This window comes from Pseudoliparis swirei, chromosome 13 (genome assembly GCF_029220125.1).
Source record: "Pseudoliparis swirei isolate HS2019 ecotype Mariana Trench chromosome 13, NWPU_hadal_v1, whole genome shotgun sequence".
NCBI lineage: Eukaryota > Metazoa > Chordata > Actinopteri > Perciformes > Liparidae > Pseudoliparis > Pseudoliparis swirei.
This window is the reverse complement of record NC_079400.1, coordinates 5,686,098-5,701,444: the sequence shown is the minus strand read 5'-3', so window position 1 is coordinate 5,701,444 and position 15,347 is coordinate 5,686,098. Positions and strand designations below refer to the sequence as shown.

The window sequence follows — 15,347 nt, the reverse complement described above, 5'->3', positions numbered from 1 at the left end:
TGACTAAAACACACACCCAACAACACACATTATTTGTTGTCTTTCTTTGTTTGTTGTTTGTTGATTGTTGTTTGTTTGTCATGTCCAAATGTTGCACCTTCCACCAAAAAAAATTCCTCGTTTGTTTGTGAAAACATTCCTGGCAATAAAACTGTTTCTGATTCTGATTCTGATTCTGATGAAGGAGCCTGAGGGTTCTTGTTCTTCTGATAATTACATTGTATGGAACACGAAAGGCTAGCGCACATTCTGTTGTTCTGATAAGAAAAAATAAACATCTGTTATCTCAGCCTAAATGCATTTATGTAGTAGCAACATCGAGGCAGGCTCTTCTTTAGAGACAAGAAAAGAGTTTTGTAAACACTGCTTTAGAGCAGGGGTCCCCAAAAGTGAATAAAAAATGTTGTAATTTTTTTTTTTTAATCAGTCGGAAAAATATATTATTTTGAAAAAGGACCGGATACACCCGTGTACGCCTGAGCCGCTCAGGAGTCTTAAAGTTCGGTTTTATCGCTGCAGGTCAGTCGCTACCCTCTGCTGGCGGCACACATTCAGTGACAAAGAATCTAAACATATTCAACCTGCTCAATGAATTCTGTCACTTAGGGAAATGACAACTGTTTTCAAGTTGGCCGATAAAGTCGCTGCTGTGTGCGAGTGAACAGGGAACATTCTCCATGTTTCAGACGTTGACCCGGGTGGAAGAGGCTTTTAAAAGAGTTTGAGCGGTACTCCAACCACAAAAGACCCGACTGCAAAAGAATAGACCTGCAACCCATTTGTAAACAAACCCACCCGTGAATCGAGCCCGCCAAGCTAGAAAAAATGTGTTCGAGATGCAAATGACGGTGGCCTTAAGGGACATTTCACAACACAACTCTGCCTGTTCTAATGACAGAACCCGGTTAGGAGCAGCGTACAAACACACGCCTGTGTCGCCCGCTCCATCAGCGCTCGTTGCAGGTCAACAAGCGCACGGCTCACACTAATTCGGTAATGATGAGTTGTAGTTTTGGCACTTATGCCCTTCAGTATAATTGTATGACGTCATATTTATTACGTCATTTATATTGCCGGTCCGTGAAAATAATTTCTGACACGGAACCGGTCCGTGGCTCAAAAAAGGTTGGGGACCGCTGCTTTAGAGAATCAATGCGCTGAGCAATTACCACTTGGGTTCACAGTTTGAGTGATAAAACAATCATGGTGTTGTTGTTGTTTTTTACAGTCCATAAGCCTGATCGAGCGTGGCAACCCCTCCCGCAGCCTGGAGCAGGTGTGTCGATGGGCCAACACGCAGCAGCGCCGCGACCCCGATCACGCCGAGTACCACGATCATGCCATCTTCCTCACAAGGCAAGATTTTGGTCCCGCAGGTATGCAAGGTACTGTATTTTTCTCGATCGAGGACTGTGCAGACTGAGTGCTGATATCTGCTTCCATTCACAAAGGGGTTGGCTTCAAGTCTTTGCCCAGGTAAGCTCAATGGAAACGTTCGCGTGTCGACTGCCGCTGAGGTCACAAACCCAATTTCGGCCTCACAGGAAAGTCATTCCTGAGTAGCTTTCCAACACCTTGCTGACTTGACATTGACGCCACCCTGGATATAACAATTTTGATTGATATTTTTAAAGAAGGTTTTTGGCATGTAGAGAAAAAACACAAAGGTTTTTTCTTCTTTTTTAAATCTATTTAACTAACTGTTGATTTTAACCAGTCAACTAAATCCTAATAATACATGTATGCAATGATTTGGAGGAGTTTTATACCATACATGGTCTGTCGATTTAGCATATGTCTATGCTGTACTTTTTCTTTTCAGCCCTTGAAGCGAGCCTTCTAACGTCCAGAAAGAACAAACATCCTCTGTGCTCAAGTTCAATATCTTGCATTGACTTGTGTGTATTTTTAACTTCTAAAGCACACGTGTCATGTTCAAAGGACAACCCGAGGCTACCTGGTTTGCTTGTCACACCTCCGGATGTTGCCATAGCTGCCGTTGTGTTGTGTTCATAACAAACCCAGTTTCTGCGGCACCCTGCACTGTGTCGGGCCCGACCCGGGGCCGTGTCTCAGGTTCACACGCCGACATCACACTCTCTTGTCGAAGTTTAACTGTGAGATGGTAGATTCTCTATCCAAATTCAAAGATTGTGGCTGTGCGATAAATAGACAAAAATACATTCAGTTTGTGGAGTATCTGAGAAGTGCGTGAACTAAATGATGGTAACTGATAATGAGTGTGTCGCTTTAACAAATACACTGTAAACAAACCTTGGAGATGAAATCAAGCGGCACACACTTGTTAATTCCGGGCAGTGTGTTCAGTGTTTGAGTTCATCAAGCAGATGAAAGAGACCACCTCTCGCCTCACTCATGACATCAGCAGTGAGACACATTTTTGACTAGAGATGCACCGATCAGGTTTTTGGTGCCGATCACCGATCACCAATCACTGAAATCAGTATCTGCCGATCCGATAATACCGATCACCGATCACGGTGTCGATTGAAGCATTCTATTTATTGTGTAGCATTATTGCCTAGGACTATGAGGAAAATACATATATAAAGCAACTCAAACATGAAAGAAATTACCGATTTCTTTAAACATTTAGGACTTTTACTTTGAAAAATTTCCTACTTGATACATTTGAATTGTTTGATTGCTATTGTAGGGGATTTCAGATATGTATGGAACACATCTGCATTCTTCATTTCCTGGAACTCTTGGGGAAATCTATTTACAGGACTTTTTTTAACATACAAAAGTCTGACTTATTCTTATGAACTCTTCCTTGGTGCAGTAAAAATGTTTTAATGTTAGCATAATTTAAGCTAAATCTCAGAAACGATCTATAAAGATACAAAATCAGTTCATTGTTTACTTTTATATGTTCGTGTATGATTTGTCGACATCTTATTTTGATAAACGGATGTTGTTTCATGTGGTTCTTTCCGCTAACTTTGCAAAACCGGATGTTGTCACTTAAATCCTTCCGCTAACTTTATCAAAACCCTCGCACGCTCCCGATCGAATGTGTTTAGCGTGAGCATCAGTCTATAGGGGCAGACATGTGAGAGTCGGCTGAGTCGACCCAGAGATTCAACTCGGGGGACGGGGACGCCGCTCGGTGGTGGGGATCCCCTCGTGGACCTCTCACTCTGCGGCCCTCGCCGGGCGCATCGTCTCCGTTGCGGTGCGCCGCGATTGAAACGTCTGATAGTTCTCGCAGATGTTACGTCATCTGATCGGCCGTTTTGATCGGCCGTTTTGAGAACGCCGATCAAAACCGATAATGGGAATATCGGCCGATATGGATCGGCGCCGATCAGATCGGTGCATCCCTATTTTTGACCCATAGCTGCTGCTGCTGCTGCTGCTGCTACTGCACCTTTTTGCTTTAATGTGCAAAAGCTTCCCTTCATGGGAATGTAATCTGCATTCTCTCGAATTCCTCTTATCTGCCTTTCAGATAAAAGGTCACGCTCCACGACTGCTTTCATGTTTGGCTGATTCACTCGCAGCACTAAATGTGTCCATTTTGTAGACGTTTATGAATAGAACCCTCATCTGGAAAAAAACTCAAAGAATATCTTCATCACCGGCTGTCTGTCTGCTGCATTTCTGCTTTTTACCTGCATGCCAAAAAAAGGTCTTCTGATGGTCAGAAAGCTCGGAAATGATCTGAAAGCCACTAAAAGATGGCCAGGACGAGCGTGCTTCTGAACCAAAACCAAAACGCGCTGTTTGCTGCACACCTCTTGATCGAGTTATGTTTAATGTTTGTGCTTTGCTTAAAGGTTTGGTAGACACTGTGTGAAAAGTTGTGATGTTTCCGAGCTTCATGTTTACTTCGGGACTTTCTTTTGTAAAGTGAGGAGATGCTCACTATCTACGTCTTCACAGCCACACAACTTGCTTAATTAAACTCTCTGTGGTATCTTCTGTACATTAGCACTAATTAAGTTGCTTTTAATTGTTTTTTTATATTGCAATCAAGGCATCACTTTTTTTATTTAGCTTAATATCAATGAATGGCATTGAGCTCTGAATTCAGACTTACTGAAAACATCACTGACACTTTTGCTAAGATATTTCCCTTTAATGACTTATTATTATTCTTTATTCATTTACAATTTTGAGAATGTTGCTGCCTAAACGCAATCTGCTGTATCAGATCGATAGCGATGCACACATACTGACGTGGGTTTATTATTGAAAAAATTCAGAGTAATCAGCACAGCCTGTTTTTAACATGTCCACAGTGAGAGACCATCACAGATACTGTCATCACATCTTATATCGCTTTGATTTTCTCCCATGATCTTAAGCCCCGCGTGACAATGTCACAACCTTCATCCTGGTACTTGATTATTAGGGCTGTGTGGTCTTTTCTGTTGCTCAGGTTACGCCCCAGTTACAGGGATGTGCCACCCACTGAGGAGCTGCACTCTGAACCACGAGGACGGCTTCTCCTCCGCCTTTGTGGTTGCTCATGAAACCGGCCATGTGTGAGTAATAGCGTGACGATGAAAAGACCAGCAGGGCTTCGCCGGATCTTACTGCATCCAATCCGGCCGATAGGTTCACATGCAAACGGTAGTCTGTAATCAACGGAGGAGCGCTTTATTGGGGCGTTGTTGTCTCAACAATTATGCATTTCAGCCGGGCATGCGGGTACTCAGTCAAGCAAGAAAAGCTTTTTCAGCCTTGATACGAGAAAACAAACTCACAAAATAAATATATAAATTTCATGATACACAATGTTCTTTTGTCGATTTAATAGAGGCTTTAATTAAATTAAATGTTTTGACATTCCAGTGAGTTAGTGGTTTGGAACTGGACTGCATTATATTGAGTGGTGTTTCTAATGTTTTTACCCCCTCATGTCAATGGGAAGGATAATAAATTGGAGACCCCGCTATATATTGTAGTCCAATACAACAACACCTTTAATATGACCCAAATGATAATTATATGATATATATTTGCATTTTTAACATGTCCAACTATTTACTTAAGATAAGCTCATTACTACATTACAGTATTTAGTTACTTTCCACCTCTGTCTAACTCCAGGGCTCCTTATTTTCTAAGCTTATAGTGTAGCTACAGGCTGCATCCACTCAGTCTATGACCGTGTGGAGCTTCAGTTGAACTCAGTGGCAGCATCTGCACTGTGTCCATAAACCAGAGTTATCATGTTGAATTCAATTCAATTAATTTTGTACAGAACAAAAAAACAAACATTTACCTCAGAGGGCTTTACAATCTGTACACAAAGACATCCTTTATTACAATAATAATAATAATAATAATAATAATAATAATTATTATTATTATTATTATTATTATTATTATCCTCATTTATCGACCGGACCTTTTACAGACAGATTTCCTCTCTCCTCTCTAATGGGGCCCCGAAAGGTTTTTGAAGTAATGTCTGTGAAGTGCACCACCCGCTGCGGCACGGACATCGAACAAGTGGCCAGCCAGATTTGATTGACTGCCACAGCGCACGAAATAACAGAAAGAAAGGTCACTAACCCCTTCATCCGTTATCAGTGGAAAGGGGGGCAGACACCATGCGGTGCCAATCAGTGCGTGACTAACTCACTGATTGAACTGGACGACATCAACGGTGTAATGGTTTTTGTAGTTCAAAGGTTTTAAAGTGCCGGGATTTTTTTTTCTTCCGCCACACTGACTGAGACACATGCACATATACATCTCAAACAAAACAGCTTTAATATCACCCAAAACATCTCCACGATAAAACCTATTACATATATATGTAATATTTGTTTTAAAAGTCTGACTTTACGAATACATTATCAGCATAATTATAAGCTCTTCTTATTTCTTCTTATCTTCCTCCCCTTTTTTCTCCCACTTTTAGTGTCATCTAGCAGTTCAATCAGGAGAGACTTTATTTTAAAGTAACAATAACTTATTACACGTGCATAATATGTTAATAGTGCAAAGTCTTGGCATTAGGATAATCGAGGGGCAGTGATGCTGAGGTCAGATAAGGTAAAATCCTTGCTATAACTGTTCTGACTGTCCTTTTATAGAATCCCACCTAAAAGAGTAAAAGGGGTTCAAAAGAGTCTGGATGGAGCGATGTGTTTTGTGGAAGAAGTCTCAACACCAGGGATGCATTTAAGAGTATTTATTTGACAGTCATTTCTGGTTGCTTTAAAGTTTCTGTCGACCTCCAATAATCAGACAGTCAATCTAATGTCTCGCAAATAAGATTAGTACTTACAGTCTCCATTTAGTGAGCTTAAAGCTCCCAGTTTGTGTGTTGTTCTTAATCCCCACCCCGATGGCGTGCTCTCTCCTGCTCAGCATTTCAAAAGAGAGTGAGCTTCGCGCCAAGAGAGGTAACAGCTGCTTTCCGCTTCAGGTCTAGAGCCCTACCCCCGGTTTTAGACTTCAGAATAAGAGCCTAAACAGGAAACCAGCTAGGATCTCAAGGGAAACGCACCTCTACCATAATAAAACCAATCTCATTCATACTGTCCACATCCTACAGTTGTGATAACAATAAACCTCATAAAATCAACATTACAGTTACACATATAATACAGTGATCATACTTGTCTATGCTTCTTAATACATTAATCGGAATATTCCTCCCTAATATTCACTATGTAAATTATCTTTCTATATGCATTATTTAAAACATAAGACTCCTTATTTACATGTGTAAGTGTACATAAAATCCACTACAACCTAACACACCTAACATTCAAACATATCAAAACAGATAGAAAATAATGAAAACATACTGGACATAGTTTCGCGTATAAAATAGCTTGATCGATGACGTTGTTAAAATCAAAATAATTATTTATGTAGATAATATACAGCAGATGGCTAATGGAGTGAAATGACGAGGGTCCCATTGTTTAATAAGTTAAAATGTACGTTACCGTGGGGTTCAATCAAATCAGACTGTTTTCCTGATATAAAGTACTTTCTTTGATTACCTCCCCCATCAGTTGTGAGTTAAATGATGTACCTATCAATGCCTATAATTGCTCAAGTCACATGCTGGCAGTGTTATCTTGAGCATAAGAAAAAATGTGAGAATCTGGTAATTGCTGTATTTGTTTGCATCAAGAAGCACCTACATGTACATTATCATTCATTATCATTCACAGTGATTATGGGTTTAAACTAGGGGCCACAGCTTCATTTCACATAATTACTTGACCTAAATAGGAATATGCTCCTACCTTTTAGCACATTTCACCATGTTGTTACATTTCACCCAGCCCATCTTCATCTTGCACAAGTTTTCTCTTCCGAAAGCCTAAACGTAATGAAACACTGCCTCCAATAAACAGCTCAGGTTTGGTGTGGAGGTCCTCACCCCAGGCAAAGCCTTCACACCATGTAGAGACACATAGGCCACAAATATCTGTGTCATGGACTTGAATTGCTCTTTAAATCAAACTTTGAGAATGCATGTGTTATCAGATCCCACTGGAATCAAGCATGACAGATTGCAGGATGTTAATTCATGACCTCCTCGTGGCATTTCAGTTGATTGTCAGTGCAAATACAAGACATATGCGAGCAGCATGCTGCCGCCGCTCCTGCTCCGCCAGCTTTCTCATCAGTGGGTTTTTTCCTTGGGGATCTTTAATGAGTGGCCATGGACAGCTGATGTATGTTCCAGGGTTCTTTGATCTGTATTTTGAAAAGGACATGATTACCTACCAGTAAAATGAAAAGGCCATCATTTCCGAGAAATTCAAGAGACAATATGTTATTACATTTACACATTTACATTTAGCAGCAGCTTTTCCAAAGCGACATACAAATAGTGCATTTTCAACAAACTAAAAAAGAAAGAACAACAGAAACAGGGAAGTAACATTTCTCAACATAGTCGAACTACAAAAACCATAATAAGTAAGAGCTATTTAAGTGCCTGAGTGCAAAAATGTGTTTTTTAATCCATATATAGAAAAAAGGTGTTTTCAGTCTCCGGCGGAAGATGTAGAGACTTTCTGCTGTCCTGATGTCAGTGGGGAGCTCATTCCACCACTGAGGAGCCAGGACATATGTAAATTCTTCTGTTGGCATTTAACAAGCGCTGCTCCCATTAGGCGTTGTCGCTGTGTCAATGGCTAGTCACACGTAATCTTACAAGGCCTAGCTGTATGTGTAAGTCGCTTTGGATAAAAGCATCTGCTAAATGACATTTAATGTAATGTAATTTAATGTGCCAATGTCTTTAGAGTGATTTAACCAACAGAGCTGTACTAAAGAGCTCAGAGGGAAAACATGTAACTGTAGTAGTACTGCTAGAGCCCTGCTACTCTTTGACAATCATCATCTCATCTAGTTTTTAGAAGAAAGCATCTGGTGTAGTTTGTATTGTCTTTTAACCGTGGCACTTTTAGTTATTTTTTATTCAGCAAAGAATAACAAACTTCTCGTTGCATCCGCGTTTTTAGTTGCGGCTTAAGAACTTGCCCTTCATAAAAGATGGAACAAATCGATGGTTTTGGATTGGGACAAACCTGACGGATTAAGGCCAACCTTTAATACTTGACACTTTTAAATCAGTCTTCAATAAGTATTGAATTTGGCTCTTGGCCTTCATTTCTCCGATAGATCTCTCTCTCTCCTCCTGCTCAATAAACTTGCTTTTGTCCCATCAGGCTCGGCATGGAGCACGACGGCCAGGGGAACCGCTGTGCAGATGAGACCAGTATGGGCAGCATCATGGCACCACTTGTCCAAGCAGCTTTCCACCGCTATCACTGGTCACGTTGCAGCAAGCAGGAGCTCAATCGATACATCCAGTACGTTCTCTTTATTCCACTCCATCACTTGTCATGTTCTGTCCATATTGATTCTAGGCTGCAGAGCTACTGTGTGGAGCAGCTCAATGTTTTTTGTCGTCCGATTCTCCTTATCTGGTACATTCTCCAAGTATCTCAGAAACGGTGTATTACTCTATTATTCTGATCTTTTCTTCAGCTCCTATGACTGCCTGCTGGATGACCCCTTTGAACAAAAGTGGCCTAAGCTTCCTGAGCTCCCTGGGATCAATTATTCTATGGACGAGCAATGCCGATTTGATTTTGGTGTTGGCTATAAAATGTGCACCGCTGTAAGTCCTTCACACCTGTGTAATCTCCAATATATTCATTAATTGATTTTAACTATCCCCTTGAGTAAGCAGTAATGCTCACTTAATGACTATTACATGACCAGAGAACCTGTTATGCACAAGAGGTAATTATACAATGATAGAGTGCCATTAAAGAATATGTAAACAGATGAAGACACGGAAATTAAACATTGAAGCTCCTTTGAGAGATGGAGTAATTTAAGAATGTGCCTAAAAAAATAGAAATAATTCAAATACATCTGAGATTCAGCCGAGTGTGATGATACAAAAAAAATAACTGAAGCTCAAAATTGCTGTTTTCTCATTTAGTTTCGAACCTATGACCCTTGCAAGCAACTGTGGTGCAGTCACCCCGACAACCAGTACTTTTGTAAAACCAAAAAAGGTCCTCCGGTGGATGGAACAGAGTGTGCACCAGGAAAGGTGGGAAATCTCTCTGAATCAGCTTTGCATTATGATGTTGTTTTTGTACAGTGCAGCTCTCTGGAGTAAAGAAGGAGAGAGAAAACCCCAAAGCTGGAAATGGTTCCAAATGGCATTCGCCTGGACCTTTTTACCTCCTTTTCTCTGTATTTGTCTTATTTTCAGTGGTGCTTCAAGGGCCATTGCATCTGGAGATCCAGCCAGCAGCCTCAGGGCCACGATGGGAGTTGGGGCTCGTGGTCAAAGTTTAGCTCTTGCTCCAGAACATGTGGAGGTGGAGTTCGCTCCCGCAGCAGACAGTGCAACAACCCTCCGTGAGTGCTGCGGCGACGAGGATTCAGAGTGGCGAGACCAAGAGAACGCTCTGAAACAAAATCATCTCCTCTTTCAGTGGCCGAATAGTTAAAATATGCTCTCAGCGCGTTCGTCCAACACATGACGACATGCCGTAAAAGTGTGAATGCAGAGCTGGAGAGCAGGCAGAGTTTTTGATTCAGCACTAGCTTTAATTATGGTTGCTTTCACAAAAACTTGACTTGAAAGTGTTCAAGAGTTTGAGCTACTGTGTGTCTACTTCTGCCAATATGTTACTGTTTATATTAAGTTTTTACGTGATGACATTTTTAGCACATTTAGTTTAGTTTAGTACTTTAGTTTAATACTTACCTCCGACAGGATATCATGAAGCATTTTTATTAATGTTAGAACCGTCACTATTCTGATTAATTATGGACTTTTAAATGTCCGTTTTTCTCTAATTAACTTTTTTTAGGGTCATTATATTACACAATCCTCCTGGGTCATTTTTTTGTATTTTGACTTTTTCCCTCCTTCCACCTCCTTATATTTTTATTTTTATTTTTTTTATTTTTTTGGGTTCAATTGACGCCAGCAATTAAAAGAAAATTAAAATTATTAGAATTAATATTGTTTTTAAAGTTTTATGTGAGGCACTTGTTGTTTGTTTTGTGACTACCGAAGAACAATGACATTTTACATTGAATGGTCAAAATTAATCCTAAAGCGGGGGGAGGTGATGATCAATAAAAAAATGACCCGAAGGCAACACAAGGGTTAAGTAACACAGACTCTCATTACCTCCTCATAAAAAGGGAGGTGTCTCAAAAGGATATGGAGGGAGAGTATGGGGTCAGATCAGTCTAAATAATTGCAAATGCACACAGAGAGACGCACAAATGCAAACACGGAGATTCACAAATACATTCCAATGCACACGTAAATAAATGATGACTTCGATAAATGTAAAAGATAAATCGCAAATATATTTATGCATTTCTATGTGGATTTGTCTATTTGATGTGGATTTGCGATCCACAAATCCACAAATAAATACACATAAATCAACAAACAGATGAGATAAATCCACATAGAAATGCATAAATATATTTGTGATTTTTTAAAAACATTTATATAAATCGTAATTTATTGACGTGGAATGTATTTGTGAATCGCTCTGCGTGCATTTGTACATTTTATATATTCGTGAATTGTTCTGTGCGCATTGTGAATCTTCGTGTTTGTCTCTCTGTGTGCATTTTTAATTGTCTGACCCCATAGGAGAAGGATGAATTATAATAAAATATATGGTATACAAGTAGTTTAACCCTTGTGTTGCCTTCGGGTCAATTTGACCCGATTCAATGTTTCACCCTCCTGTTACCTTTATATTTACTAACATATTTTACCCTTGAGGTCAATATGACCCCAGCTATTAAAATCTCCAGAAAATTATTAGAATTAATATTGTTTTCCAAGTTTAAGTGTGAGGTACTTTATATTTGTTTGTTGACTCCCGAAAGAACACCGACATTAAACATTGAATCGGGTCAAATTGACCCGAAGGCGACAGGAGGGTTAAATATTGAATCGGGTCAAAATGACCCGAAGGCAACACAAGGGTTAAGAGAGTAGATAATGGATCGAAAGGGTAATTCGTCATTTTATTTGTTATTTGGACAATCTTTGGGAATATCATGCATTTTGTTACTTCTCAGGCCTGCCTACGGAGGTCGAGATTGCCCCAGCTCTGCTTTTGACTACCAGATTTGCAACACGGAGGAGTGTGCTGGCCCTTATGAAGACTTCCGTGCTCAGCAGTGTATCCAGCGGAGCAACAAATACCACAAAAACATCAAGCACTCCTGGCTCCCGTACGAGCACCCAGATGGTAAGTCTGTACCAAGTGTATCTCTCATTCAGAGCTATTCTTTCATTCGTTTTGCAAAGCAACAAGAGGTCAGATTACATTTGCAGGTCCAACTGCTCTCAAGCATATATAGACTCAGGTGGGTGTTATCGTTATCGCTCCTCCGTGTCCTGTTGTTGTCCTCCTCATATTCTGAAGACATTTGCATGTGCACTTGGGTTTTCAGAGGCCCGAAAATGTGAGCTGAGCTGCAAGTCGAAGGAAACGGGAGAGGTGGTGTTCATGAACCAGGTGATGCACGATGGGACCCGCTGCAGCTACTCCGAGCCCTTCAGCGTGTGCGCCCGAGGAGAGTGTCTGGTACGTCTCTACGGAAACCACATGTCGGCACAAACACATGTCTTGCACTGATTTGATTGACTTTCTTTGATCCACACCCTCACAGCATGTAGGCTGCGACAAGGAGGTCGGCTCCTACAAAAACGAGGACAAATGTGGAGTGTGTGAGGGGGACAACTCCCACTGTCGCACCGTGAAGCTGACACTCACCAAGACGCCCAAAAAGAATGGTAATTATCAGCGGCGTGAGCTTTAGACGAGTCACTATATGAGACGACAGGATTTCAGTCATGCTATTTGTCCGTGTTTATGTCACTTAAGTAGCCAATGCAGGGCAAAGCATGTTGTCCAGTAATGAGGGATAGTGCTTCAAAGCAAGCTGCGAGGGCAAGTGAGCAGCAGTGTCGATGTCACGTTAATTTCCCTGAAAGCTTTTTTTTCACTCCTAAAAACATCCTTATCGAAAGGTCCTGACAAAGAAATCAAATGTTTGCTGACCTTTTGCTTGACCTTTCGCTCTGTTTGTTATGTTGTCCAAGTCTCACTCAAGGGGAAGACTTGTTGTGTAATCGTGTTAGAATAATTCAGCCACGGCAGTGAATATCTTTTAAATAACGCTACGCCAAGCCTTCTGTACTCACGTTGACGTCTTAAGAACTTGCCTTCTACTTGAGCTTGACTCTTGAAACTATCAGACGCTTCTAATAACAATCACAGCTTGTCATGGCGAAAACAAACACATTAAAGTGGACGTAGATGACGATGCCTGCTTGCTTCAATAGATTACATTGCAGGCCGTTAAGCGACTGCTGTGTACAGCGCTCTAGCTCAATACTGGAGTTATTCCAGAAATGTATATATATACTGTATATATTAGTTATAGTAGTTAAAGTAAACATTAGTAAATTAAACCAGAGGCCTTACAACCAGCTTCCCATTCTTTTAAGACCACCCTCATGCTATAATCAAACATATGATCAAAGCTTTTCGTCTGAATTCATAAATGATTGGCTCTTATTCCAGCCCAGAATGAACTCCCAGTTGAACTTTGCCGTGTCTGTTTGTCTTTTTAGGAATGCTGAAAATGTTCGACATCCCAATAGGAGCACGCCACATTGTCATCGAGGAGAATGAGATGTCCCCTCATATAATTGGTGAGTCTTCCATTTTTTGCCAACCATGGAAACACACGATGCTATTGATGCTCAGCTACATGTTTGGTTTGTGAACAACCGCGTCTCTGAGCTTGTATGAACAGATGTATGACTTCGGAGCACAGGTTCCCCAAGTTCAACTTCCTTGGAACAAGGATTTCGTAATCTTAATTGAATTTATCTGGTAAAAGTAAAGTGACAAATATTTGTCTGTAAGATTGATGTCAACACTTCGATATAATGGATTAAAAACATATTTAAAAAATATGAGCCTCATTCAAGAACAACACACACAGACACATTTTCTCTTAACCGACATGTACACTACCGTTCAAAAGTTTTGGATCACCCAGACAATTTCGTGTCTTCCATGAAAAATCACACTTTTATTTATCAAATGAATATAAAATATAGTCAAGACATTGACAAGGTTAGAAATAATGATTAATATTTGAAATATTAATTTTGTTCTACAAACTTCAAGCTCAAAGGAAGGCCAGTTGTATAGCTTATATCACCAGCATAACTGTTTTCAGCTGTGCTAACATAATTGCGCGGGTTTTCTAATCAGACATTAGTCTTCTAAGGCGATTAGCAAACACAATGTACCATTAGAACACTGGAGTGATAGTTGCTGTAAAAGGGCCTCTATACACCTATGGAGATATTTCATTAGAAACCAAACACTTCAACCTAGAATAGTCATTTACCACATTAACAATGTAGAGAGTGTATTTCTGATTAATTTAATGTTATCTTTATTGAAAAAACAGTGCTTTTCTTTGAAAAATAAAGTCATTTCTAAGTGATCCCAAACTTTTGAATGGTAGTGTATGACTCAATTAACTCAACAATGTTCTCATACATAGAATTAGAAAACACTTGTTTGACTGGTGCCACAATCTGAGTACATTTCGAGTTTTAATAAATTGCCAAAATCAGCAAAAAGAAATTGTAAACAATTAAAATAAAAAGTCATCAGTAAGTTCACTGTGTCAGTGTGTCAGTGTGTGTGTGTGTGTGGGGGGGGGGGGGGGTATTGCGGCACCCAACAGTGTAACATATATTCTACGTCCATCTCCATGAATGTCTCGTCCCCTTTAACCGCCTCCTATTTGACTCAAGGACCGCTTTGCTTATTAAAAGACGTTCCGTCTTTATTCCTGTGACAGTACAACATTTCCCGAATGACACATTGTTGGCAGCTATTACTAATAGCTTATTTTGAGTACAAGATCTTTAAACTCTTGAATTATTTTGACTCTTAGGTAACATTTACATTTTTTTTAATTAAATGTGAGGTGTCGGTTATGCCTCTGAATAAATCTCACCGACTCCGGAGGCATTGCTTGTCAGGTAAAACAAGCAATGTGTGTGTGTGTTTAAGAGGGTTTGGTGAGTCCGACTGACTTATTGTACAAGCAATGTCCTGCTGGTTACATGGGAGATGGACAAACACGGTTAACACTGTTTGTATTGCGACTTGGCTGTAGTTGATTGAATTTACTCTGTGTGAGAGCTCAAATTCATTCTCACTGCTGTGAATCCACCCTGACTACACCTGTTGTCTTTCTCAAAGGGGCTTTTAGGAGCAGCTTTGGAACTTAAAGAGCATATTTAACACTCAAAAGATAGATTTTTCAGTGGAGAGGAGATTAAATGCCATAAATAAATATCATGCAATATGTCGAGCGAGGAGGGATGGCCCGCTGTGGTGTTTGTGTTTCTGGGAATTTGTCAAAATCACTCACCCTGTTATCCACATCGGTGCACGATTAAGTTTCCGTTTGTGTTTGCACATCTGAATTTCAAACTTTTGCAGTTGCTGTGAATCAAAGCGTTGATTACTGATGACTGTGTAATAAATAGCACTTAATTTAACATACAGCATAAATGTGAGACGCCTTTCATCAGATGTCTTCTCCCGGTGGATTTGTATATTTCTCAGAGCAATTATCGTATATCACAGATGGTATAGTGTTCATATGAAAAGAAAAACTAGCCTTCTGATTAAAGTTACACTGTCGGGAAAATTACTTTCCATTTGAGCTGTAGCTCATGGGGATAGGTGGTCGTCCCGTAAACACAAGCTACCCGGTTTGAT

General features: G+C 40.2%; 1 protein-coding gene across 1 annotated transcript in view; it reads left to right on the top strand.

Moving 5' to 3' along the window:
• Positions 1 to 15,347, top strand: part of LOC130203847 (A disintegrin and metalloproteinase with thrombospondin motifs 14) — a 46,238-nt gene that overhangs the window by 24,754 nt on the left and 6,137 nt on the right. The window contains exons 6-15 of the mRNA XM_056430283.1: positions 1,229 to 1,385; positions 4,409 to 4,514; positions 8,685 to 8,828; positions 9,007 to 9,139; positions 9,470 to 9,583; positions 9,749 to 9,897; positions 11,599 to 11,771; positions 11,977 to 12,110; positions 12,196 to 12,319; positions 13,163 to 13,243. Of these exons, the coding sequence (XP_056286258.1) occupies positions 1,229 to 1,385; positions 4,409 to 4,514; positions 8,685 to 8,828; positions 9,007 to 9,139; positions 9,470 to 9,583; positions 9,749 to 9,897; positions 11,599 to 11,771; positions 11,977 to 12,110; positions 12,196 to 12,319; positions 13,163 to 13,243 (1,315 nt within the window). The remainder of the gene's footprint in view (positions 1 to 1,228; positions 1,386 to 4,408; positions 4,515 to 8,684; positions 8,829 to 9,006; positions 9,140 to 9,469; positions 9,584 to 9,748; positions 9,898 to 11,598; positions 11,772 to 11,976; positions 12,111 to 12,195; positions 12,320 to 13,162; positions 13,244 to 15,347) is intronic.